The 25309-nt window shown below is 41.7% G+C and overlaps 1 protein-coding gene across 2 annotated transcripts in view; it reads left to right on the forward strand.

Moving 5' to 3' along the window:
- Positions 1–25309, forward strand: part of KIF15 (kinesin family member 15) — a 55612-nt gene that overhangs the window by 20427 nt on the left and 9876 nt on the right. For both annotated transcript variants that reach the window (XM_029070960.1, XM_029070961.2), the window contains exons 15-27: positions 727–868; positions 3912–4053; positions 6094–6291; positions 8041–8148; positions 8511–8616; positions 10931–11096; positions 11556–11706; positions 13670–13755; positions 14260–14329; positions 16697–16783; positions 18321–18425; positions 20784–20906; positions 22309–22455. In XM_029070960.1, coding sequence (XP_028926793.1) covers positions 727–868; positions 3912–4053; positions 6094–6291; positions 8041–8148; positions 8511–8616; positions 10931–11096; positions 11556–11706; positions 13670–13755; positions 14260–14329; positions 16697–16783; positions 18321–18425; positions 20784–20906; positions 22309–22455 — 1631 coding nt within the window. The remainder of the gene's footprint in view (positions 1–726; positions 869–3911; positions 4054–6093; positions 6292–8040; positions 8149–8510; positions 8617–10930; positions 11097–11555; positions 11707–13669; positions 13756–14259; positions 14330–16696; positions 16784–18320; positions 18426–20783; positions 20907–22308; positions 22456–25309) is intronic.

A 25309-nucleotide genomic window follows, 5' to 3' on the forward strand; every position in this document is an offset into this window, starting at 1 on the left:
TTTGCGTCATACATTTATAATGTTATTCACGGTTGACAGCCATTTTATAAGTGCTGTGAAATGTCATTCTGGATCAAATAGTGTATTGATATCAGGTATCTCTTGGAGAGGCCTTGACTTGGTGATTTAGAAGCTAAGATGAGGCACTTCCACCCTGGTCTAATAACTGAGCTCACTATTCTAGTTCACAATTACTTAAAACTTTGGGAAAATTTGCATAGAGGCAATTGCGAACTCATGATCCATTAATCATTGATAGTGGAATAATTGTATGAGTCACCAAACACCAGATGGATCCCGTATGGTACGTAGTTTTAATCTACCTGATTCAGTTCAGTACTGGACAGATGAGGGAAAAACTAGCCCATTTTGCAGACTTACTGAAAGTTGGGGGAAAAAAACCCATCGCCTAGAGCCCGAATTACAGTTAGTATTTCTAATAATAATTATAATAATTGTAGTATTTAAGCACTTACTATTTGCCAGACACCACAGTAAGCACTAGGGTCGATAAAAGCAAATTGGGTTGGGCACAGTCCCTGTCCCTTGTGGGACTCACATTCTCAATCCCCATTTTACAGGGAAATTTCTAGGGAAATTAAGCTAGGGAAGCTTTTTTCATTTGTGTTTACCTGTGGCCTTCTGTCCTTAAGTACAAAGGGTAAAATGAATGCTCTTGCAATGAATGTTTTGAAGATACTTGTCTGTGATGATTGTTTTGTTTAGATCAGCAAGTGTATCCCATCACCAGTACAGTGGACACCAATTCACTGGCCTCTGCTGAAAAACTGAAAGTTCAGCTTCTGCAGACTCAAAGTGAGTTATCCAGTTCAAAGCAAGAATATGAAGAATTCAAAGAGCTAACCAAGTAAGATGTAACTGTATATTACTGCCTACAATTTAAGCCTAAATGCAAACTATCCTTATACATTGTTTTCAAATTTCCGCTTCCTAACTCTTCCAACACTTTATAAAACACCATATTCCGTGGCCCCGAAACTTGTAATCACGGTGTCGTATTTAATTCCGCTCTGTCGCTAATTTTCATTTACCTCACTCTTTCAGTCTCTAAATCTTGAGTGTTTTTCCTATAATATTTTACAACTCCTCCCTCACCCTTTACTCTTATGTCCACTTCCTCAATTCAAGGCCTCATCTCCTCCCAGGTGGATTACCAAAACAGTCCTCCTATCGATCTCCCCACCTTAGGCCTTTCCCCTCCTGTTTAACATTTATTTGCCTGCAAGTCTCATATTTGAATACCATTCAGAACCTCTCTTTCCCCTCCTCAAAAATCTCCAATGCCCACCCACTTCTTACTTAAAACAAAACCCCTAACCAATGGCTTGAAGACTGTCCATCACCTATGTCCCTCATATTTATCCTCTCTTTTTCTGCTATGCCCCGGTTTGCACTCTTTGGTAGATCGTAAAGTCTCAAGGGCAGGGAATTGTGCCTAATAATTCTGTTGAACTTTTCCAAGTGCTCAGTTCAATACTCTGCACACAGTAGACACTCAGTAAATGCTATAGATTGATTTTATTCCTCCCCAGGTAGCCTTGTACGTATACATCACTCTCTCATATTCAACCCATGGATCGTGTCTTTCCCCTAACTGAATTTTCTTCCCCTTCATCTAATAAATAATCATAATTGTGGTATTTGTTAAGCACACAGTATAAGCCAAGCATTGTATTAAACACTGGGGTAATTACAGGAGCTTCATTTGGGGCTCACAGTCTAAGTAGGAGGGAGAACAGGTATTGAATCCCCATTTGGCAGATGAGGGAACTAAGGCACAGAGGATTGGTTGTATTTATTGAATGCTTACTGTGTGCAGGGCACACTATACTAATCACTTGGGAGACAATACAATATAAAAGAGTTGGTAGACGTGTTCCCTGCCCTATAACAGTCTTATAGGGGCGATAGACATTAATATAAATAAATTAATATGTACATAAGTGCTGTGGGAATGGGCTGAGGGTGAGTGATAGAGGGTGTAAATCTAGTGCATGGGTGATGCAGAAGGGAGAGGAAGTAGAGGAAATGAGGGGTTACTTGGGAAAGACCTCTCGGAGGAGATGTAATTTTAATAAGGCTTTGAAGGTGGGGAGAGCGATGGTTGGATACGAAGGGGAATGGAGTTCCAAGCCAGAGGCAGGACGTGGGGGAGAGGTTGGTGGCGAGCTAGACGAGATCCAGGTACAGGGAGTAGTAGAGTAAAGTGAGCTTGCTGGTTTGTAGTAGGAAATCATCCAGTTAAAGTAGGAGAGGGCTAGGTGATTCAGTGCTTTAAAGTCAACTGTGAGTAGTTCCTGTTGGATGTGGAGATTCTTGTTTGGTTTTTTGTTTTGCTTTTGGTTTTTAAAGAAAAATGATCCAGGAGAATGAAGTATGGACTGGTATGAGGAAGAAACAGGAGGTAGGGAGGTCAGCAAGGAGGCTGATGCAGTAGTGAAGGTGGAATAGGATAAGGGCTCGGATCACTGAGGTAGTTCGGATGGAGAGGAGAGGGTGGATTTTAGTAATGCCGGCAAGGTTGAACCGACAGAGTCTGGTGACCCGTTGAATATGTCGGTTGATTGAGAGAGCCGGATTGAGCATAATGCCAAGGTTACTGGCTTGTGAGACATTGAGGATGGTGGTGCTGTCTATAGTGATGGGAAAGTCTTGGGGAGGTCAGGATTTGGGTGGGAATTTGAGGAGTTCTGTTTTGTGCATGTTAAGTTTGAGGTGTCAGCGGGACATCCAAGTAGAGATGTCCTAAGGGCAGGAGGAAATAGGAGACTGCAGAGAGGGAGAGACATCAGGGCTAGAGATGAAGATTTGTGAGTCATCTGCAAAGAGGTGGTAAATGAAACCATGGGAGCGAATGAGTTCTCCAAAGGGGTGGGTGTAAATGGAGAATAAAAGGGGACCCAGAACTGAGCCCTGAGGGACTCGCACACTTAGGGGGTGGGAGGCAGAAGGAGAACCTGGAAAGAGACTCGCTTAAGTGAGTCGTCCTAGGTCACACACAGCAGACATGTGGCAGAGCTGGGTTTAGAACCCAGGCCCTCTGACTCCAAGAGCCGTGCTCTTTCCACTAGGCCACACTGCTTCCCATCTCTGCCAAATCAAGCTCCTTCCCACCTTCAGAGTTCTCTTAAAAAACCATTTCCTAAAGGAGACCGTTCAGGGCAAGGATTATATCTCTTCTATTGGTGTTCCCCAGTACGCGGTACAGTGATCTCCTCTGAGTAAGTGCTCAATGGATGGTGTTAGTGATGAGTAGTCCTAGTTCTTAAAAAGAGTGTTGATTATTAAATGATATAACAACAATTTATAATAAACTTGATGGTCAGAAAGACTGCTTCTTCACTCCTCTCCTTTGAGGAGCTAGCTCTGTCTCTGTTTATGTTTGATGTCCTCCAAAACTAATAAAAGGAGTCGCATTTCATTTATTTCTCTAACGTTTTCTTCTCCTTTATGAGGAACTGGGTCCCGGTCCTTTTTTTTGAAAAAGACATCACTGATGGTGAAGTTCAACTATGAGTACATTTGTATGTGAAGCCTCTGACTAAACCAATAATTGGCTTGACGGAATGGCTTTTGGCCAAAATGTCTCCCATTGAAATAGATGAATTAATGTATTAGATTGTAAATACTTTGCTAGGTCTTTTCGGAAGTTCACTTGGTGCGAAGCACAATAAAGACTGACCTCTGGAAATGAGTGACGCACAGCTATTAAATCTCCCCAGGCTTAAAAACCTGAGGAACCCAAGGTAATGATGATTGGAAAAGGACAAGCATGGGAAATTTGGATGAAGTAAAATTTTATTTTTCTGGGCACATTATATTTTTATCTGAGCCCCAAAATATTTGAAACATTCAGAGCCGTATTAACTTCTATAATGTTGTGTGACTAGGAAAAAGCAATTGGAACTTGAATCCGAGCTTCAGTCACTTCAGAAAGCAAACCTGAACCTGGAAAACATCTTGGAGGCAACCAAAGCCTACAAACGCCAAGAAGTCTCGCAGCTAAATAAAATTCACGCAGAAACACTTAAGGTAAGCGAAACCATTTGTCTAAGCTTTCATTCCAAAATAGTGAGAACGAGTTTGCCGAATTTATCGGACATAATGACGTTTATCTCCAGCAGCGTTTGACGGAGTACTTTGAATTCAGTCCCAACCTCTGAATACCTGGAATACCTTAGGTATAGTTTCTAGTGTCGGCTGCTCCGCATGCTATGGCAGTTCAGGTTTGGAAGTGTTTTTCCTCTTGAAAAGAGAGATGTCCTGTCAGGCAGGTGAGTCTTATTGCTTTGCAAAGTCTAACCGTAAGAGAGGGGTTTAAAGACAGACCATATTCCAGAAGTAGAAATGGTTATGCCCAGCTTCAGACATTTGCAGTTCCCTCCTGACCCTCCCAAGATGGCCACTGCTTGAGACATTCTAAGAAGGCCCCCCATAACAGAACTTTGTCTTGGTATCCGCACATGTACTGAGGCTTCACGCTCCCGCTGATGTGGCACATGAGCAGAACCCTCATCTCCTGCTCCCCGCCCCATTGGTTAGGTTGGAAGGAACTGCTGTCTCCCAAATCTGGGACCACAAGAACCGTTCCTCACCCTTCTCCGTCCTCTGACTCCCCACTACCACCCCTTAAGTAGTTGCTCCAAAATTTTGTATTTTTCCCTCCTGTATCAAGTTGCCACGGGATTGCTCCCTTCCCTCCCACTTCCCGGGTGGGGAAGTGTAATGCTGCAGGGCTGGGAGGAGTAGCCCATAGCGGGCTTTGGATGGGGTGGAGCCATCATATAGAACCAGCCCGGCCGCCACGTGGTGTGGGCCTGGGTGCCCTGCACAGCCCTGGAGGAGTAGAGACCGGAGCTACTACCTTCCGGCCAAGGTGACGAGGTGTGGAAATTGGTTAATTCGGCCATGCTGAGGAGGAAAGGAAGAAGCTTGGGTGCTGCTCCTTCCTGGCGGTTATGAGGCATTTCCTGCCACTCAGAGGGATCTTCTGTGAGCCTGGTGGTCATGGCGGGGGTTGAGCCAGAAGCTGGGTCACACTACTTGGAAAAAGGTGGTAGCCCAGCTCACCGGCACTGCCCCGGGGAGTGCCTGATTCCCCAGGCCTTGCCTGTCCCCCATCCTCTTACAGCCCAGTGGCTGGCCAGGTATTGCCCAGGAACAGAGCACTGGCCCAGGTGAGCTGACGAGGGTTCCAGAGGGTGCTCCCTACTTTACTGCAAGGATGGTACAGTGCAGTCATATCACCAGGTCATAGGAGGGAGCGGTCGGCTTGTCCTCGGGTGCAAGCCACCCTGAGCCCGGTTCTTAAATTAGATCGTAGTCTAAAAGCAGTTTCCCCAAAACCCTTGAGCATTAAAGGGCAGACCCTTCATCATACAATTTAAAAAAATGATTTTCCTACATAATCTTAGTATGTTATATTTTGTTCATATTGCATTTTGAGGTCATTTCAATTTTGCTCTCTTTAGCAATATTTCGTGGGAGTATTTTTGTATATTGAAATGGCTCTTTGTCAAGCACCATTCACAAATGGTTGCATTTTATTAGAAATACGCCATAGGCGTTGAGTTGTAGAAAACACAGTATTTCTTGTAGTAAAAGCAGCCTAGTCTATGGAAAGAGCACAGGCCAGGAAGTCAGAGAATCTGGGTTCCAATCCCAGATCTGCCATTTCCCTACTGTGTAACCATAGAAAAGTCGCTCAACTTCTCTGTGCCTGTTACCTCATCTGTAAAATGGGGATTAAGACTGTGAGCCCCACATGGGACAACCTGATTAACTTGTGTCTAGCCCAGTGCAGTCTTAGAAACAGTATCAAGGCGAAAGTTCTCAGACAGGAATCGAATAAGGTATTTCATTGGTTATTCATGGTGTCATGACCTGGCACATTTCCCTACCTTTTTCAAGGACAGTTACTTCTCAACAATTTCCAATTCAGTCTCTTGCACTTCGTGCACTTAAAATTGTGCAAGCTAGTTAGTTGACTACATAATTCTACTCTGATATGCAGAATTAGTGAGCCTGCCTTTTTAATTCCTGCTTCCTTCCACATAACTTTTTTCCCAACAGATCATAACTACCCCAACAAAGGCTTATCAACTACGCTCTCGGCTGGTACCCCGATTAAGTCCTGAAATCTTGACTCTTGGTTCTATGGAAACCCCAAATTCCAAAGATCTGGAGGCTGATATTTTCAGTGAGCCAATTCCTCCAGAGATGACCGAACAAGCTTATGAGGCTATTACAGAGGAACTCAGCATAGTACAGGTAATGTCTTGTTTCAGAAGAAATGGAAATGCTGTTATTGTTCTCTTAAGATTTCATTTTCCTCTTATATATGGGGTTGCTTTGCCTAGTGCAAAACTGATTTATCTATGATATTGTTAAAAGTGACTTATTTTATTCAAGGCAGTTTTTACCATGCAGTAGCATGCCGTGCTCATTCTTTAGGGGCTCTAGATTTTAAAAGACATTTCTATATCGTTTCTCTTTGTATGGAAATCTGTTGTTTTCTCTTTCGGGGCACTTGTTTATATTTTATAAAAGTCAGTTGAAGACCACTAAAACACTCAGAGGCATTTTCTTTAGAAGGCACAACAATTTGATCGTTGCTTCATCATCAAGCCATATATAGTGAAATTTTCAAGGGGAAATGCACAGTTCAAAGAAAAACTGTATTGTTTGAAACTGCTGGGTGCAATTTTATTTCATCAGGAAATGTAAAATATCCTATTTTCCAAAAGGGAATTGCTTTGATTAGTCCACAGTAGTGGTTACAAGCACATTGGGTTGGACACAGTCCCTGTCCCACGTGGGGCTTACAGTCTCAATCCCCATTTTACAAATGAGGTAACTGAGGCACAGAGAAGTGACTTGCCCAAGGTCGCACAGCCGACAAGTGGTGGAGGCAGGATTAGAACCCTTGAGCTTCTGATTCCTAGGCCTGTGTGAACTTCTATAATAGCTGACATTCCTTTTATCTAATTGTCCTCTACAAGAGAACATGGAAAAGGAGGCTTTCAGGGTTACCTTGAGCCAGAAAAGAAATTCACAGAGTTATGTGTGTTTTGGAATCATTCTAAATTTTTCCCAGAATGCACGGCTATATTTATACCATTTAAATGCTTACTATGTGCCAAACACTGTGTTAAATCCTGGGGAATATACAGGATAATCAGTGGGATGGTAATCCTAAATACTATAAGCATTCTACGTAAGATGCACTGACTAGTGTCAAAGAGGTAGTGGTGGGTGATGAAATTAAAGAAAAAAAAAGTAACTGGGCAGTTTCCAACTAGAACCCAGAATGAATCATGCCATGCATTCAAGGAGGTGACTGAAAATGGGAAGGGCAACAGCACTCAGGGGGAAAAAAAAGGAATAGGATCCGAACATACTCAGAAGATTCAGAGGTTCCGTAAACAAGCTCTTCGAGGAAGCCAAACTCTTTAGTTCTGTGCAAATTCTTTATCGGTTTCAATTGGAAGCAGTATTTCACAATTTTTATACTCAAACTCATTAGTGTAAGGGTTCATTCATTCATTCAATAGTATTTATTGAGCGCTTACTATGTGCAGAGCACTGTACTAAGCGCTTGGAATGTACAAATCGGTAACAGATAGAGACGGTTTCTGCCCTTTGACTGGCTTACAGTCTAATCGGGAGAGACGGACAGACAAGAACAATAGCAATAAATAGAATCAAGGGTTCTGGAATTGAGATTTCTGGGAAGACTTCTACTGCTACAATAGACAACTCTGACCCGGGTAGTTATTAATTACACTGATTTTTGATAATTTGCTAGGATGTAATAAAGAGTACTTTACTGTGTGACCTTGGGCAAGTCACTTCTCTGTGCCTCAGTTACCTCATTTGTAAAATGGGGATTGAAACTGTAAGCCCCACGTGGGACAGGGACTGTGTCCAACCCAATGTGCTTGTAACCACCCCAGCTCTTAGTACAGTGTCTGGCACATAGTAAGTGCTTAACAAATACCATAATTATTATTATTTCAGGAACAACTGAGTGCTACTCAAGCTAAGCTGGATGAAGAGGAAAGGAAAAACATGAAGCTTCAGCAGCACATTGATAAATTAGAACATCATTCTGCACAAATGCAGGAGGTGAGAGAAAACTCTGCAGTGCAGATCTTGTTTAGAGACCCTGTATAAGTGTTACTAAGTATCTACAAGATATGTTTGACATCTGTAAAATTTCAGCTAGTCAATATAGTGAGTTTTGGGGAGAGTAAATTAAGCTTTGCTTTTTTTTTTTCCACAAAATAAACACTGAGTCCAGGTTCTTATCACCACTGAATCTGGATTGAGGGATAATCAAGAGCCTCTTCCTCCTGCTGGCCACCACAGAGGCTGAAGCCTCCCCTTAGAAAATGTGGCTTCCTGATAGTTGTGAACAGTTGAATTCTAAATTCAAGTCTGTCTTATACCAGAGCTTTCCTACCATTGTCTCTGTTTCCTTTCCAAAGCTTTTCTCCTCCGAAAGAACAGACTGGAACAAACAACAGAACGAGCTTCTTGAAAAGGTGAACTCCAGTGAAAAGCAGATTCAGGATATCCAAAGCAAGAACGACTGTAAGTTTTTATTTTCCGGGGCTTTGGGATAACTTTTTTTTAAAGGATAATAAATCTTACCAGGATGGGATCGATGCCGTTCCGATTCTCAAGCTACTGTTTTTTCTTAGTCCTCACTCTTGTAGAGAAGAGATCTTTCAGGGAAAAAAAAAATGATGCTTGGAAACCATAGACAACGGGAGAGGAATTGTCTTCTTACTGTAATAAGCTGGTGGTGTCTTACATTTTGAGTGTCGGGGTAGATCATCGAGTGGGTGGATCAATGTAGGCAGAGCTTTGAGAGAGCAAGGCTTTTAAAGGGACAGGGGAGGAAAAGAGGAAGGGAAGGGAAGAGTGACTCGAGAAGGAAGGGAGGAAAAGGATAGAGGTAGTGAGAGAATTCATTGAGCGCCCAAGGGTGCACTGAACTAAACACTTGGGAAACAAAAAACAAGCAAGTGGCTTACTCCCTGCCCACAAGAAGCTATTCCAGTGGGTGAGACGGATGGATATAGGAGTGTATAATTGAAAAAATAATTAATTTTAAGACTGAATAGACATGTCTACAAATAAGGATAGACACAAGTAAGTGCCTAAGTGTTGAAGATAGCTGATGTGTTTGTATGACACTAGGCTGCTGGGAATGAATAGAGAAAGGTGAGGGCCAGCAGAAGGTATCCGTGCTGATTCTCCACCACCACCCTGTTTCTGGTCTACACCAAGAATAGGAACGAGGAGAAGCCATCTGCCCATAAAACTGGGTTGCTTGTACGGAGGCAGGATCCAAGCTGTGGCCAATAGATTCTAACTTGAAAGTGGTGGCTGTGCAGCTCCTGGGGTGCACACTGCTGCCAGAGCGCAATCGAGTAGTGTTGAGGTGAGGTCCTCCTAGCAGGGCCTCGGGCTGGCCCGGGAGGAGCTGCTCATGGCCAACACCAGGTCCGGTGGAGGTCAGAGAGGATGCCAGCATCGTCCTCACTGTCGTCTCACCGTCTGCTATCAGCAGGGACGAACGGAGTGAAGCTGCCATAATTCATTTTTCTGCATTTTTCCCCCTGCCTTCTGGGCATCTCTACTTGGATGTCCCACCAACACCTCAAACTTAATATGTCCAAAACAGAACTCCTTATCGTCCCACCCAAACCCTGCCTGCCCCATGACTTTCCCGTCACAGTAGTCAGCACCACCATCCTTCCTGTCTCATAAGCCCGTAAACTTGGCATTATACTCGATTCGTCTCTCTCTTTCAACCCACGTATTCAATCGGCCACTAAATCCTATCAGTTTAACCTTCACGACATCACTAAAATGCACTCTTTCCTCTCCGTCCAAACTGCTAGCACATTAATCCAAGCACTTATCCTTGATTACTATATCAGGCTCCCTGCTGGCCTCCCTGGCTCCTGCTCCCAACTCCAGTCCATACTTCACTCTGTTGCCCGGATCATTTTTCTACAGAAACGTTCAGTCCTTATTTCGCTGCTCCTTAAGAACCTCCGTGTCTACATCAAGCAGAAACTCCTTGCCATTTACTTTAAAGCACTCAATCACCTTGTCCCCTCCTATTATAACTTTGCTTCCCTAACACCAGCCTGCTCACCATATCTCTGTCTCATCTGTCTTGCTGCCGACCTCTTGCCCACGTCCTGCCTCCGTCCTGGAATGCCCTTCTTAATATCTGATGAGAAATCACTCTTCTCACCTTATTGAAGTCATATCGTCTCCAATAGGCCTTCCCTGACTAAGCACTCATGTCTTCTCCCACTCTCTTCTGAATCGCCCTTGCAATTGGATTTGTTCCCTTTATTCACTCTGCCCAGCCCTTATCCCCCAAGCCCCACAATACTTATGTACATATCCATTATTTATATTAATGTCTATCTCCCCCTCTAGCCTGCAAGCTCACTGTGGGCAGTGAACATGTCTACCAACTCTGTTACATTGTACTCTCCCAAGTGCTTAGTACAGTGCTGTGCACTCAGTAAGTGCTCAATAAACATGATTCATCATTTCAGACTCCGTAGGGCGAGTTGGCTACAGCTGCTAACCGTGCTCAAAGGGCTCTGGGGGTGAAGCCCCCCAGGTGTCAAATCTCTAAGGGTGATCACCCTCTTCACGCCCATGGAGTCAGCATGACTTCTTTTTTAACCTGAAAAGAAGTGTCCTGTCACTTTTCTGGCAGGTGTGGGGGCCTGGTGGCCAACACTGGAAAAGATAAGTGTATGAGAGCGAGTAGGAAACTTTTATAGCTGATTCTGGTAGGGGGTGAGGTAGGTTGTTTTGAATTTGCATTGACACATATCCTGTATGTGATTTTTTTTTTTCACCCCCTAAGTTATGAAAAGTGAAGTTCTTGATCTTCGTGTGGTCCTCCAGTCTGCAGACAAGGAATTATCTACAGTGAAACAGGAGTACAGCACATTCAGAGAAAATCAGGAAAAAGAACTCAGTCAACTTTCTGAAAGACATATGAATGTTCAGCTCCAGCTAGATAATGTCAGGTATAGTGGTTTCATTGAAGATGAAGTTTACTAAAATATTTTGGGTGCTTTATTGTTAAAGAGCTGCCTTGATCCTATTTTGGACTCATACTTTGAAATCCGAGTTAGCATAACAGCATAGCAGCATAAACATGTATATAGTTTCATTTTATACTCCTATAGTCCTGTAAGTAGTTTAGTAGAACTGTCTTATTTCAGCTGACATCACTAAACTGGGGCAGAGCAAAGGGTAAGAGCAATGACTGCATATTAAAAGGCACTTTTTTTTCCTCATTAAGATATTTCATTTAAACTTCATCTGTGGAATATTTTTGTAAAATTGCAAGGACCAAAATCTTTATCTTTCAGGGATTTAGAGAATGAATTTTTATTCTTTTTTTTCAAAATTTCAATAGTGAAATGAATGCTGAAACAGGTTTCATGCTAAATTAACACTGTCAAAATATTTTCATGATGAAGATTAGAGCACGAGAAGGTACTTGAAAGAAAAGCGTGTCTACAGGATTCCTACGACAATCTACAGGAAGTAATGAAGTTTGAAATGGATCAGTTATCACAGGAACTCCAAAACAGCAAACAAGAAAATCTTACACTGAAAGCTGATCTTAATGTAAGAAGCTTTAATTGATAATTATAGATCTGTAGCTTTTTAACTCTTTCGTTCTCAGATTTGTAGTGTTTGAAAAATAATCCTTATGTTGATAAATCCTTATTCAGTGAGTCCTTTCAATTCCCCTTTCTTCTGTATTAATTCATTTGAGCCTGCTGTTAGCAATCAATAGTATTTATTGAGTGCTTACTCTGTGCAGAGCACTGTACTAAACCCTGGGGAAAGTACAAAAGAATTAGTAGACATGATCCTTGCCTGTAAGAAACTTAGAATCTAGTGGGGAAGAGAGACATGAAAATAAATTACAAATAGGAGGAAGCAATACAATGAATATAGAGATATGTATACAAGTGTTACAGGGTGTGAGAATTGTGAACACAAGTATATAAGCGATGCAGAAGTACTGGAGTGGCAGTTATGGGGAGTATAATCAAATCAGTAGACGTAATCCCTAACCTTAAGGACCTTATAATCTAGCAGGGCAGACAGACACGAACACTATAAGTAGGAGGAAGCAATAGAGGATGAAGATATGTGCACAAGTACCCCAGGTAGTTGTGGAGAAAATAGGGTGAGGAGATGAGAATAATCAGAGAAGGCCTCCTGGAAGAGATGTGACTTCGGAAGGATTTTGAAAGTGGGCTGAGCAGTGATCTGCTGCACATGAAGGGAAGGAGCTCTGGGTAGGGATGGAGAGAGAGTGGATTGGTTTGAGGAATGTAGTAGTGAATCTAGGCATAGTGGGAGAAGAACTAGGATAAGAACTGGGGAGAGAACTGTTTGAGTACCTTAAGGCCACTGGTCAGGAGTTTCTGCTTATTGTGGAGAGGAATGGGCAAACACTGGGTGTTTCAGAGGACTTAGGAGATGTGGGCAGAAAGGTGTTTTAGAATAATGACCTAGGCAGCATTGTGAAGTTTGGTCTGGAGAGGGAAAGGACTGGAGGCAGTGAAGAGGCTGATGTACTGATCAGGCCAGCAATATCACAAGTTTCTGGACCATTGTGACTGTTTGGATCGAGGAGGTTGGGGGAGAAGATTTTGAAAATATGGGGGAAGAGCTGAAAGGATTTGGTGACATACCAAATACCGGGGGTAGAAAGAGGAAGAGGTCAAAGCGGTTTCAACTGTGAAGGGAATGTTAAGGGGAAGAAAGGATTTGGGAAAGAAGATGAGTTCAGTTTCAGACAGATTGAGCTTGAGGTGCCATCGAGACATCTGTAAACTATCCTGGGACAGGAGGATATGTGAGATAGCAGAGACAGAGCGAGGTCATGGCTAGCAAGATTGACCTAGATGCTGGTTTTGAAGCCATGGCCAACTCAAAGGGGGTGAATATAGATTGAGACTATTGAGCACCTACTGTGTACAGATTAATGTATTAAATATTTGGGAGAGCATAATAAAGTTAGACGTGATCTCTGCACTCAAGTTGCTTACAATCTAGCAATAATTTTTGCCCTCAAATTTCAGAATTTAAAAAAAATTGAGGTTTTTTTTTTACACTTCTGAATAGACCTAAAAATTTATGGAAAACAATGACGAGGATAGTTGTAAATGTAGGACTATTCATACCAGGTTTTCCAAAAGACAGTCTCAACAGTTCTTTACTATGGTTAAGTCTAAGTGTAGGAGATGGATAATTTGCTTGTTAATAAAGTCTTCCTCTCCTTTGATAATGTGGCACAACCCATGTAGGTCAAGAGAACTTTTCTGATAGAGATTCTGAAAAATTCAAGTAGTTTTTGATTGGTTGTATGAAACTCCAGCTAATTACATGTCATTCTGTCTGGTCACTCCATAAGTGTCCACAGATCTTTGGGAATTGGATGATAATACATTTAAAACTCAGTCAACACTTGAAAAATAGAATCTGTGCTCTGTTTTGGAGAAACTGTACATATTATGTCTCAGTTTATTATTAATAATATATTGAAATTGGATTTACAAATTGTGTCCTTTAGAATTTGTTGGAGCTTTTAGAAACTGAAAAAGAACGCAATAATAAGCTGATTTCCCAACTGGAAGAGGACAAGGAAAATAGCTCCAAGTGAGTGCCATTCACTTACTGTTTCCAGTAGATATATAAAATGTTTTTTAATGTCTTTCCTATTTGTCCATAAAAAATTGATCCCTAAAAGAGCTGATAATGTAGAGATAGAGAAATGTGTTGATTTTAGGAGGGGCTTCTGTAAAATAAATTCCAACAAAGTAAATATAAAGTAGTGCTGTTTCATAGACTTTTCCAGGTGACTTAATATAGACTTTAATAGATAACTGAAATAAACATATCTTAATTATTTAATAGCAGCCATCTGCAACTTATAGGGTTAACTAAAAGTGTGGGCCAAAAATGGCCATGGACTGTTTTGGAGGGTGTGGGGTTTTTGTTCTGATTTTTTTTTCTTTTGTTTTTTTTTCTATTTTGGGGCTGGGGAGGTAGGGAGAGGAGTGAAGGTGAAGATGGACAAATTGAAAACATTATTTTCAATATAGTCATTCCCAAACTCCCCTATTTCTGTGGCTGTTGTAAAAGAGATTGCTTTTCTTTCAGGGAAACTTTAAAAATCATTCAAAGTATCCAGCAGGAAAAACAGAAGGAGGTGACAAAGTATGAGCAGCAGGTAAATACCATATTTTCGTATCTAGAAATTGAGTGGTAATAACCTTCATCCATGATGCCAACTGGTGTTGATGTTGGAAAAATGGTAATGATATGGAGTTTTTACATTTCTGGATAAATGGCTTGATAGTTTTTATCCTTTCTAATTTCTATGGCAACTCTGTTAATTTGGTCATCTCTATTCAGACTTTTTACTTTGTCATTCTAAGGATTGGTCTAGAGGCGTTACCAACCATTCAGGATAAAGAACAGGGAGCTCATGGATTAGACATCCAGACTTGGTCATGTAAAAATATAAGCAGAATTCAATTTAAGATATAGATCATTCAGTCATATTTATTGAGCACTTACTGTGTGTAAAGCACTGTAGTAAGCACTCGGGAGAGTGCAGTATAACAATAAACACACATTCCCTGCCCACACAGAGTTTACAGGCTCACACCGTCGTCCCTCACTCAGAGCACGTTTCTGTCCATGGTATTTATGGAGCGCTTACTGTCTGCAGAGCACTGTAATGAGCGCTTGGGAATGTACAACGTAGCAGAGTTGGTAGACATTTTCCTCGTCCACACCTTTAGGTTAAGTAATTGTCTAGAATGATCAGGACCCTGTTCTTGGTCCTGTGGCGTAAAAAAGCACCACCCTGGGAATCCACTGGCCCCGGTTCTACTCCCAGTTTTGCCTGTTGGGGCTCTGCCGTCAGCGGGAAAGCTTTCTGACCGAAGATCCACCTACGATGATCCATGAGGAGAAAGAGCCCAACAGAAATCTGGAAAAACAGTTGACTGCTACCGACATCACCACTTGGAGCATGAGGCTACAGGAGAGCATCCGGCATCGGCATGATTCTGCGGTCACTTGGGCCGCAAAGAGTAGGAAGGCATAGGAAGAGAGAGCTTTTATATGCACTCTGAAGTGTGTGGCAACTCTTGCTAATTGCAGCCTGTCACCTGATTGGCAAGGACGAGAGAGAGAGAGTGACAAGTGCTCTGCAGTCCACGGCCACTAAAATCAGTCCCCCCGTATACGTCCTTGGTCCTGATGTCTCAGGACCGAGGCCCATCTGTGGTCCCCAACCGGAGACTCCATCGGAATGATCAGGCAGATCACTGAGGGACTCTGCAATCGGATAAAAATGGAAAATGTCTCAAAAGAGGTTCCTTCCCAGCCACTGCTTTTTTGCCTCTGTAATAACCAGCTTCGTACCTATTTTCTCTTTTTATAGAACGATTTGAATTCTTGAGTTGCCATAGATGGGCTATTAAAATATGTTCTGATTTTTTTTTGGGGGGGGCGGTTTTTTCAGATTGTGTGTTTGTTTTTTTAAGGAGCTAATTTTGCTTATTGAATTAAAATGAACAGATGGCTGAGATGCTCCAGATTATAAAGATGGAAAGTCTATAATAGTTTCTATAGGTTTTTATATGTTGCTATCTAGTTTAGAATGAGAATTTATCTTGTTACATTGCTTAAGAGAATAGCGTATTGGTCTTGAGGCAGTATCTAAAGACAATCTGATTAGTTCTCTTGGCAAATGTGCACACCCAGTAGGTTTTTATACTAGTGAAATTACTTTGGCTGGCAGTAATATGAAATTGAGCCCTCAAAAATCCCTAATTTTTTTTTTGGTTGTTTTATAGCATTAACTGCAGACTTTCTGTGCTCAAAACTCTTTTAAGGACTAAGTGGAGTTTTATCATATTTTTCCAAGAGTGAAATTTGGAATGAAAGTGATTATAAACCATAATCCCTGTAGGTTAGCTTTTTAGATGTCAGAAATTGATTTTCAGAACAGGTTCTGCTATAGATAATCCCAGTCAGTGTCTCGGTGTAGAACCCTACCCAGGTGGCTTTAAATCTGACCTCAATTCTTAAAAAGTTGAGATGTAGCCTCCCAAAACAGTAAATAGAGCCCAGTCCGTTTTAAATAGCGGCTTACCTGATCTGGTAATGAGCACCACACTGCAGTTCCAGTTGGAGGCAACAGTAGTCCTTAAAGGATAGTAAATAAAGGTAAAATCCACTTCCAAATAAAATCCCAATAAATCTGCATTCCATTGACATGTACTGTAAGTGTAGCGTATGCTGAAATCTGGCCAAGTTTTGTCTGGTAACATTCATTACTCTCATTCCACCACAGGATTCGTGAAGGTGAAAAGAAATGTTTGCACCGTGTCATCAAAACAATTGACAGTGTTTTCCATTCTGGAAATTGAACAGTAATTTTAATCTATTAAAATGCTATTTTTACTCAGTAACTTTCCATCATTTGAGATTATAGAACTAAATATCCATGAAGACAATATATTTACGTTTGGGGAAAAGCACATTAAATGGTGTGTGTGATTTTTTTTTTTTTTTCCCCTAGACTGAAAAAGTACAAAAGCTTGAACAGAACTTGTTGGCTGCTGAAGAAATGATCGCTTCTCTGGAGAAGACCAAGGTTGCTGACAAGGTACCACGATTCCAGTCCTGAATGTGTCTGACCCTTCTTTTTCCCTTCTAGAGGTTGGAAGCTACACCTTTAACGGTGTGTGCCCTACTGACTACATTATTAACTCCTCCTTTCAGACAGCTTCTCCGGATGGAAATGCAACGTGTTTTAGTGTAAAGAGCACTGGACTAAGATTCAGGAGAGCTGGGGTCTTATCACTGGCCAGCTACGTGACCTTGGCCAAGAAACTTAACCTCTTTGTGCCTCAGTTTCCTCATCTGTAAAATGGGGATAAAACAGGGCAAGAGCCAAGTGTGAGCTAGGGATTGTACCCAATCTGACAACCATATCGACCCCAGCATTGAGCACATAATAAGCGCTTGGTAAAAGTCATTGGTATTACGTTGTAAAGAGATGGTGTACCAGAGGAAACAGGAAGACGAAAGGAATGGAAACTAGGCCTCTCAACCAAGACTGGTAATGGGGTAATTAAAGTTGTACTTTAGACTCTGTAAGTAAATTGAAGGGCTTTGTGTGTTGTTTTTTCTGAAGTAACCTAGTTGAGTGGGGGAGGTGCTTGGCATTCTAACTTTGCCCCCATTTGCCCCGTTATAAGGTATAAATTGCATTTTCAAACCAACAAATATTCTTCCTCAGCTGAATATCTGGAACTTCATCTACATAAGAAAGCTTTCTAAACTTTCTAAACTCCCTACAACATGATTGTAACTTCCCGGCCAGATTGAGAAACACCAAACTAAAATGAAAGCATTTTCATTCCAGGTTTCTTGGAAAAAAATTAAATTTCACCATGTATTCCTGAAGGTTCCTGCATTGACCTTTGGGACTGACCTAGAGGTTGTTCCCCAATTCTAGGCTTTCAGAACAGTTTATAACATTTAAGACTTAAATTCATTTCAATTTAAGTATGTTAGCTCCCAGACTTTGTGGTGATGATAATGGAAAAGGCAATTTTCTCAGGTAAGAAACAGCCCTATCCCATTGGAAAGCTTTGAAGTTAAGGATCAAAATCTTAAATTAACTCCTGCTAAATAATTGCAGTATTTGATAAATTCTTTAGTGCCAAGGACTGTACTAAAAACTGGGCTAGATGCAAGATTAATCACAGTGGACACAGTTCCTCTCCCATGTGGGTACAGGATGCAGGTGGGGGAGGGTACAGGTATTCCCCACTACAGAGATGAAGAAACTACAGCACAGAGAGGTTAAGTGACTCACCCAAGGACACACAGCAGACAAGTGGCAGAGCTGGGATTAAAACCCAGGTCCTTCAAATTCCAGGCTATGCTGTTTCATAAATGGATAGGCAATATCGGGAGTGGGTATGATATTTTTGAAGCCTATTTACTTTTGGCCACTTGAGCAGCATTTTTAGTGTCTGGTTTCTGACAGGCAGAATGTATGGTCCAACAGTCTAGAGATCTGAGAAGACATTTCTGGACACTGGAAATAATGAATGTACCGTCATCCAAAGTTTGTTAACATGTACTTACATAGATTTACACACAATTCACTGTACATTTTTTCTTCCTTTCAGAAAGTTGTAACTGATTTGATGAACCAGATTCAGGAATTGAGAACATCTATTGGTCAGAAAACAGAAACCATAGATATGCTGAAAAGCGAACTGGAAGACATAAACGTACGTTCTATGCAGATGTCATCAAAATTCTAAAATAGGCTGGCCATTTCCTGTCATAGGTCTAATAATGATTTTATAATTCTGAAAAAAAAATTAATCTGATCAGTTGAAATTCTATTTGTGACTGTTAATGATGAGTGCTTTCCTAGAAACATTTTCCTGATGCTAGTTCACAGACAGTTTCTTGAAAGTACTACTGATTTTCTGGATAACCTTTGCCAGGGGCCAGTGAAGCTCACAATACCCTGGCCAAATATCTGTATATTTGTGTTGTCATTGACTAAAAGCTGAAGCTCTTAAGCTATGGATATGAGTTGACCTAGTCTTATCTCTTTATAATGCTCTTCAGATTAGCCCTGCAAGGACAGATCGATGTGTACACTCCATGAGATCCCAAATTATTTTAAAGTCATGAGTAACTGCTAAACTAGTGGTTGGAAAGTTGGTCCAAACAGTAATATTTCTCCTAATTTGTTTCTGTATGGTTAGTGGGCATGTAATTTTTTTTGCCATAAGTACACAGTAATGGATTTTCCCAGAGTTCTTGGATAATGAGCATTACAAGCATTTGCAAATAAGATTAGGAGAGAATTATTTTACAGTTGACTAAAGGGACAGAAGTGTGATTTGACTAATAGTTGGAAAATGTAACAGCCGTTTACAGCAAATGCCACATTGATCAAAGTCAGTGGTATTTTGAGCACTTACTAGGTGCAAAGCACTGTACTAAACTCCTGGGGGAGTACAATGCAACAGAGTTGGTAGACCCATTGGTTCCTCCCAAGAAGCTTACAGAAAGTTTATCTCTCTTTGGAATAATTAATTTCAAACAAGGAAACAGTCCAGATTGAAGAACAACCCTATCCTGAATCCCACTTGAATACAAAATTCCTTCTCACTGCCCCTTTGGGGTTCCACTCCAAGCCCAGCCCTAAACCTTGCTCTTAGCATGCAAGTTCAGAGCGTGGTCACCCGAAGTTACAGTTTACACAGGGGTAGCCTGGGTGCACCTTCTGGCTGCTAGGACAAGACGAGACCAAGTTCTTCTCCCTTGAGGCTCCTTAGTTCTTAACATAGCCAAGTCCCAGGGGTGGGTGGGACTCAGCCAGCCTGACGTGATTCAGAATACAGTGCTTTGCACACAGTAGCACTCAGTAAATACGATTGACTGATTGAATGAATGAATAGGCCTTCGACTCCCCAGACCAAATGGGTGGAAGGCATAGGTCTGGCTCACAGGACTAGAGGAGGGTAGGGGGAGCTTGGAGTTGCATGTCCTTAAAGCACCTTTGCTCTTTAACTTTTTTATTGGCCATTGTGAATTAATATCTTAGTAGTAAAGAATTGATTTGGACTCCTTGGGGTTTGTCATAATGAGTTTCCTGTAATCCCTAACTCTCTCGCTCTAAGCATAATGGAACATCCTGCTGAATTTAAAAGATTAGCATACACATCACTTGCATTGTTGTATATTGTATCTATCAATTAATGGTTTTTATCTGCCACAAGGAGCTTAAAGTTTCGAAAGGGAGAGAAACGTGGACATAAATTACAAATAGGGGAAATGGCGGAGTAGAAGAATAGGTACATAAATGCTGTGGGCCAAAGGTGGGTTGAATATCAAGTGCTTAAAGGGTGCAAATCCATGTGCATAAGCAACACAGAAGGGAGAGTGAGAAGGGTGAATCACAGGTGTTAGGGAGAGGTCTCTTGGAGAGGGTATGATTTTAGTAGGGAGTTAAGGAGAGTGGTGTTCTGTAACATATGAAGGGGAAGGGAGTTCCAGGCCCAGAGGCAGGATGCGGGCAAGGGGTTGGTGACAAGATCTAGGTACAGTGAGTAGATTGGTGTTAGAGGAGTGAGGCTTGTGGGCCGGGTTGTAATAGAGCGGTGAGGTAATATAGGAAGGGACAAGCTGACTGAGTGTTTAAAAGCTGGTGGTAAGGAGTTTCTGAATGGTGTGGAAGTGGATAGTCAAGCACTGGAGGGTCTTGAGGAGTGGGATAATGTGGATTGAATGATTTAAAAAAAAAATGATCGAAGCAGCAGAGTGAAGGCCTGGAGTGGGAAGAGTCAGGAGGCAGAGAGGGCAATGGGGAGACTAATGCAGAAGTCAAGGCAGGATTGGATAAATGCCTGGATCGGTGCAGTTGGGATGGAGAGGAAAGGATGGATGCTAGAGATGTTGTGAAGATAGAACTGACAGTATATAAATATTTTATTTAGTTCTCTAAAATGTTGGTCAATTTAATCTTTACTGTTTTCCTTTCTGGTAAGTCATCAGAATTGCCTTCAACAGAGATTGAACTTGTCCACAAACATTTAACTATCAACTTTTTTTTAATTTTTGCTCCACAGTGCAGGTATAATTCTACCTTGACTGACAAAGAAGATTATAAAACCATGTTGGAGAAACAAGAAGAGCAAATTGTAGAGTTGAAAGAAACCCTTAAGAGAAAACAGTTGGCTGAGGATATTGAGGTGAATAATTAATGCCCTCTGGCTATTTTTTGTAGGTAACTTGAAATGTGGATATCTTAGTTGGAGACTAACTTATGCATAATTTATACATTAGATAAGAGTAAGATGTGAGTGCTTAAAACCTTCTGAAAAAAACAGACCCCCAAAGAACCATCTTGCAGTAATAATCTTAAAGAAAACCAGAGTGGTTGTTTTGGGGGTGGGGGAGGTGAAGTCTGACAGGGCTCATGAGTTCGAATCCCAGCTCTGCCACTTGTCGGCTGTGTGACTGTGGGCAAGTCACTTAACTTCTCTGGGCCTCAGTTCCCTCATCTGTAAAATGGGGATTAAGACTGGGAGCCCCACGTGGGACAACCTGATTCCCCTGTGTCTACCCCAGCGCTTAGAACAGTGCTCGGCACATAGTAAGCGCTTAACAAATACCAACATTATTATTATTATTAAGTCTGAGTTACCATAATAATTAGGCTTGAATAAAGTCCAGATATGACCTTCCACTTTTTTGTTCTCATTGCAAGATTACCTGGATGTCCTTTTTATGCTTTAGTTAATGGGTTCCACTTGCTTTGTTCTTTTCTCTCCCTCCTCCCTTTCTTTACATCACCTTCTCTTGGCTAAAACTGTTTGGAAAAACTGAGGCAAATTTTGGTTATCGTGAAATAAAAAATGAGGAAGCAAAAGATGCTGCAGAAATCCCTGAAGTGCCTGCAAGTCAAGAAAAACTGTCTTGATTTTAGCTTAGTGGAGGGTTGGCCCTGGGGAGGTACTTCTTGCAGGTACAGCTCAAGCCCAAGTGGAATTGCTGCCGTTTCTGTCCTAACCCTTCCAAGCAACCTGATCATTTCGGAGAGTAGTTTGGCTCTGCAACATAGTTACTTTCTGAAAAGAAAGGCTGAATCTGAAACAAAGCCTGCATTTCATGCCCATGTTGAGCACAGATCCATGTCAGATTATATCAGAACACACTCCCCCATCAACCAGAATGACTTAAATGGCACTGATAGAAAGGGAGACGGAATCACACCGGGGCTGTAAACCATTCAAGGTTTCTGCGAACACAGGTTGCTGCCGACAGTTCCCGGAGGAAAATAGGGGGAGTTGTGGTGGTTAATGCAGGGGTAAGTATTAATATGGGGGAACAGTAAGTTCAAAGTGTGTTGCTCCTGGGAAGATAGTCAGGGTTGTACAGATAAAATTGTTCTGCTCCTGAAGACATCTGGGAGCTGTGGAGCTAGGAACCAGCACCTCCATGTGGCTACTTAATTTTAGTTTGAATGGTACTCAGAACAACTTCTCTTTTCCTACATTGCTATAAGGATTCATTAATTATTTTTTTTCCAAACTAGCGAGTCTTGATAGTTTAAAAATAGTTCATCCTACATTTTGTGTTCTATTCTAACAGAGGGAAATGATGTGTGAAGACCTAGTTCACGTCACAGAGCAGTTGAACAAGTTAACAGAGGCTTCTAAAAACCATTCAGTGCTTCTTCAGTCTGCCCAAGAAGAACTAGCAAAGAAGGAAGGATTAATCCGGGAACTGCAGGAACAGGTAAAATGGAAAATCTTCCCACACGGGTCTGGGACAGATGAACTGACGGTTTAGATTTTTAAATGAATATTTTCCAAAATCACTTCTCTATATCCGTCTTGATCAAAATGCTGAAACTCATGATCTAGGCGGGACACCGCCCAGTGATACTATGAGAGATGAGGAAGGAAATCAAATCTAGGCCACGTACCCTTTGAAAAGAGTCACTGTAGCAGCACCCTGGCATCATGCTTCAGACCCAACTGAAGGTATAGAGAGTTGCTGTCCAACCTTATAAATGGTTTTAAGATATGAATTCCCAAGTACCACCTCTAGACTCCTTGAGGAATTCTGTCCGCATCACCTGCATACCACAGTGAACATCAAGTGACCAGATCGGATCACAAACACGTCCTCTACTAGCAGTGAAACTATTCTCCTCAGGGCAGCCTTACTGAGTGGTTCATGTCATGTCTGTCTCCCCAGTTACACTGTAAGCTCACTGAGGGCAGGGAACGTGTCTTGCATTGTACTTTTCCAGGCGCTTAGTACTCTGCACACAGTAAGTGCTCAGTAAATACCATTGATGACAGTAAGCTACCTAAGCAACTATTGAAAAGGGGGAGTAGAAAGCATGGGGTCATGGGAAATGTTCTCAAAGTAATAATAATAATGTTGGTATTTGTTAAGCGCTTACTATGTGCAGAGCACTGTTCTAAGTGCTGGAGTAGATACAGGATAATCAGGTTGTCCCATGTGAGGCTCACAGTTAATCCCCATTTTCCAGATGAGGTAACTGAGGCACAGAGAAGTTAAGTGACTTGCCCACAGTCACACAGCTGACAAGTGGCAGAGCCGGGAGTCGAGCCCCTGACTCCGAAGCCCAGGCTCTTTCCACTGAGCCACACTGCCATATAGCACAGACAGTGCAGCATCACAGCTCATTCTTTCATTGTCACATTTAGTGAGCGTTTACTATGTGCAAAGCACTGTACCAAGCGCTTGGGAGAGTACAGCTGAATGGCGGGAGACCACTGCAGTAGACTGTTCGGTCTGAAGTGTTGCTCTCAAAAAGAGTGGCTTTTTTTTTCCCCATCCAAGCTTTGAAAGGATTGTGAAACAAATATAAAGATATTCCTAGGCACTGCAGAAACATCAGGACCAGGTGTGACCTTTGTGTGTGCATAGTGTGGTTAGGACTGTCACTCTCACAGTGACCTGTTTGTCCTTCTTCGCACCCATAAGTAAGCCTTATTTCAGGGGATCTTCAAATTCAGAGGACAACTATATACAAACAAGCTTATCCCCAGTTACACCATTACAGCTACCCCTCAATACATACAACTCAGAGTTAACTTAGGCTATGCAAAAGCTCAGTCACCCTGATATTTCAGCCAAGCGCTACAGGTAAGTAAATACCTCCCACTAAGATTGAATCAGCAAGGAATGGACTCGGGAGGAAGCCGTACCCAGTATGTGTCACACTTTTAAGTTAGAAAAGACCTCCTGAACAAATAACCAAAGAAATTGTTGAACTAAGCAGGCATCAATTCATTCATTCAGTAGTATTTATTGAGCACATACTATGTGCAGAGCACTGTACTAAGCGCTGGGACTGTACAAATCGGTAACAGATAGAGACAGTCCCTGCCCTTTTACGGGCTTACAGTCTATGCAAGATGCTAAACAAGATGAAAAATTAAGCAGCCTCTACCATCAGCAGCGTGGGAAGCAGCGTGGCGCAGTGGAAAGAGCACGGGCTTTGGAGTCAGGGCTCATGAGTTAGAATCCCAGCTCTGCCACTTGTCAGCTGTGTGACTGTGGGCAAGTCACTTAACTTCTCTGTGCCTCAGTTCCCTCATCTGTCAAATGGGGATTAAGACTGTGAGCCCCATGTGGGACAACCTGATTCCCCTGTGTCTACCCCAGCGCTTAGAACAGTGCTCTGCACATAGTAAGCGCTTAACAAATACCAACATCATTATTATTATCAGCAAAGATTTGGGGATAGGAAATCCTGCATCAATTTTCAAGAAAGTGAATGTGTTTCTATAAAATGATTGAAAATGATTCTGATGGAAAAAGCTGAAAGGTGTGCAGAGTTGATCAAGGGGAGAGCCTACAAGGCACTTTATGAAGGTAAGGGGAAGGCTATGGCTCAACTTAATTGGATAAATTCCTTAAAAGTTGAAAAACCATTACCAACAGTCAACAGAACAAACTTTTACTTTTACAACTTGAATAATCATACTAAAACCCCTCATTTAATTAATGCTGTGGCATTAATCTTTGAATTGCTTTAACACAAGCTAAACAGTACTTCAGTGGTTAACTTAACCCATAAAGAAATTTCATATTTTTCCAGAAGTCTTGGTAGGGGACTTTAGTTTGATATAAAAATCTATAGGAAAATATGATACAGCCACATTCTCATGGAGTATAACCCTGTTGTATCAATGAGTACAGCTGCATATGGTGAATTTCACAGTTGTCTCCAGAGTTACCAGGAATGTGATGAGAAATAACTAACTTGAAAATTATTGATATTTTCGATGATGGGTTTGATTTTTCTTCAAAAATGACTGCAATGCCGAGCATTTTTGAGTGAGGAGAGGGAGGTGGGGTAAGCTGGTCCAACATATTTTAACAGAAAGAATAGTATTTCTTGACCTTAAACCAAGTTCAGTTGTCAATTTAGTGGGTAGGGAAGGAGCTACTCAGAAATACCACCAGTGCAGGATGGTGAAAGGCTGACCAGGTATAAGGACAAAGAAAAAGACCTAGGCAATAAAGCCAGCTGGAGACTGAATATATGTCTATCTGTGCTTAGTTAAAAACGAAATCTTGGTGCTAGATTGTAGCAATGAGAGCTGAC

Source organism: Ornithorhynchus anatinus, chromosome 8, assembly GCF_004115215.2.
Source record: "Ornithorhynchus anatinus isolate Pmale09 chromosome 8, mOrnAna1.pri.v4, whole genome shotgun sequence".
NCBI lineage: Eukaryota > Metazoa > Chordata > Mammalia > Monotremata > Ornithorhynchidae > Ornithorhynchus > Ornithorhynchus anatinus.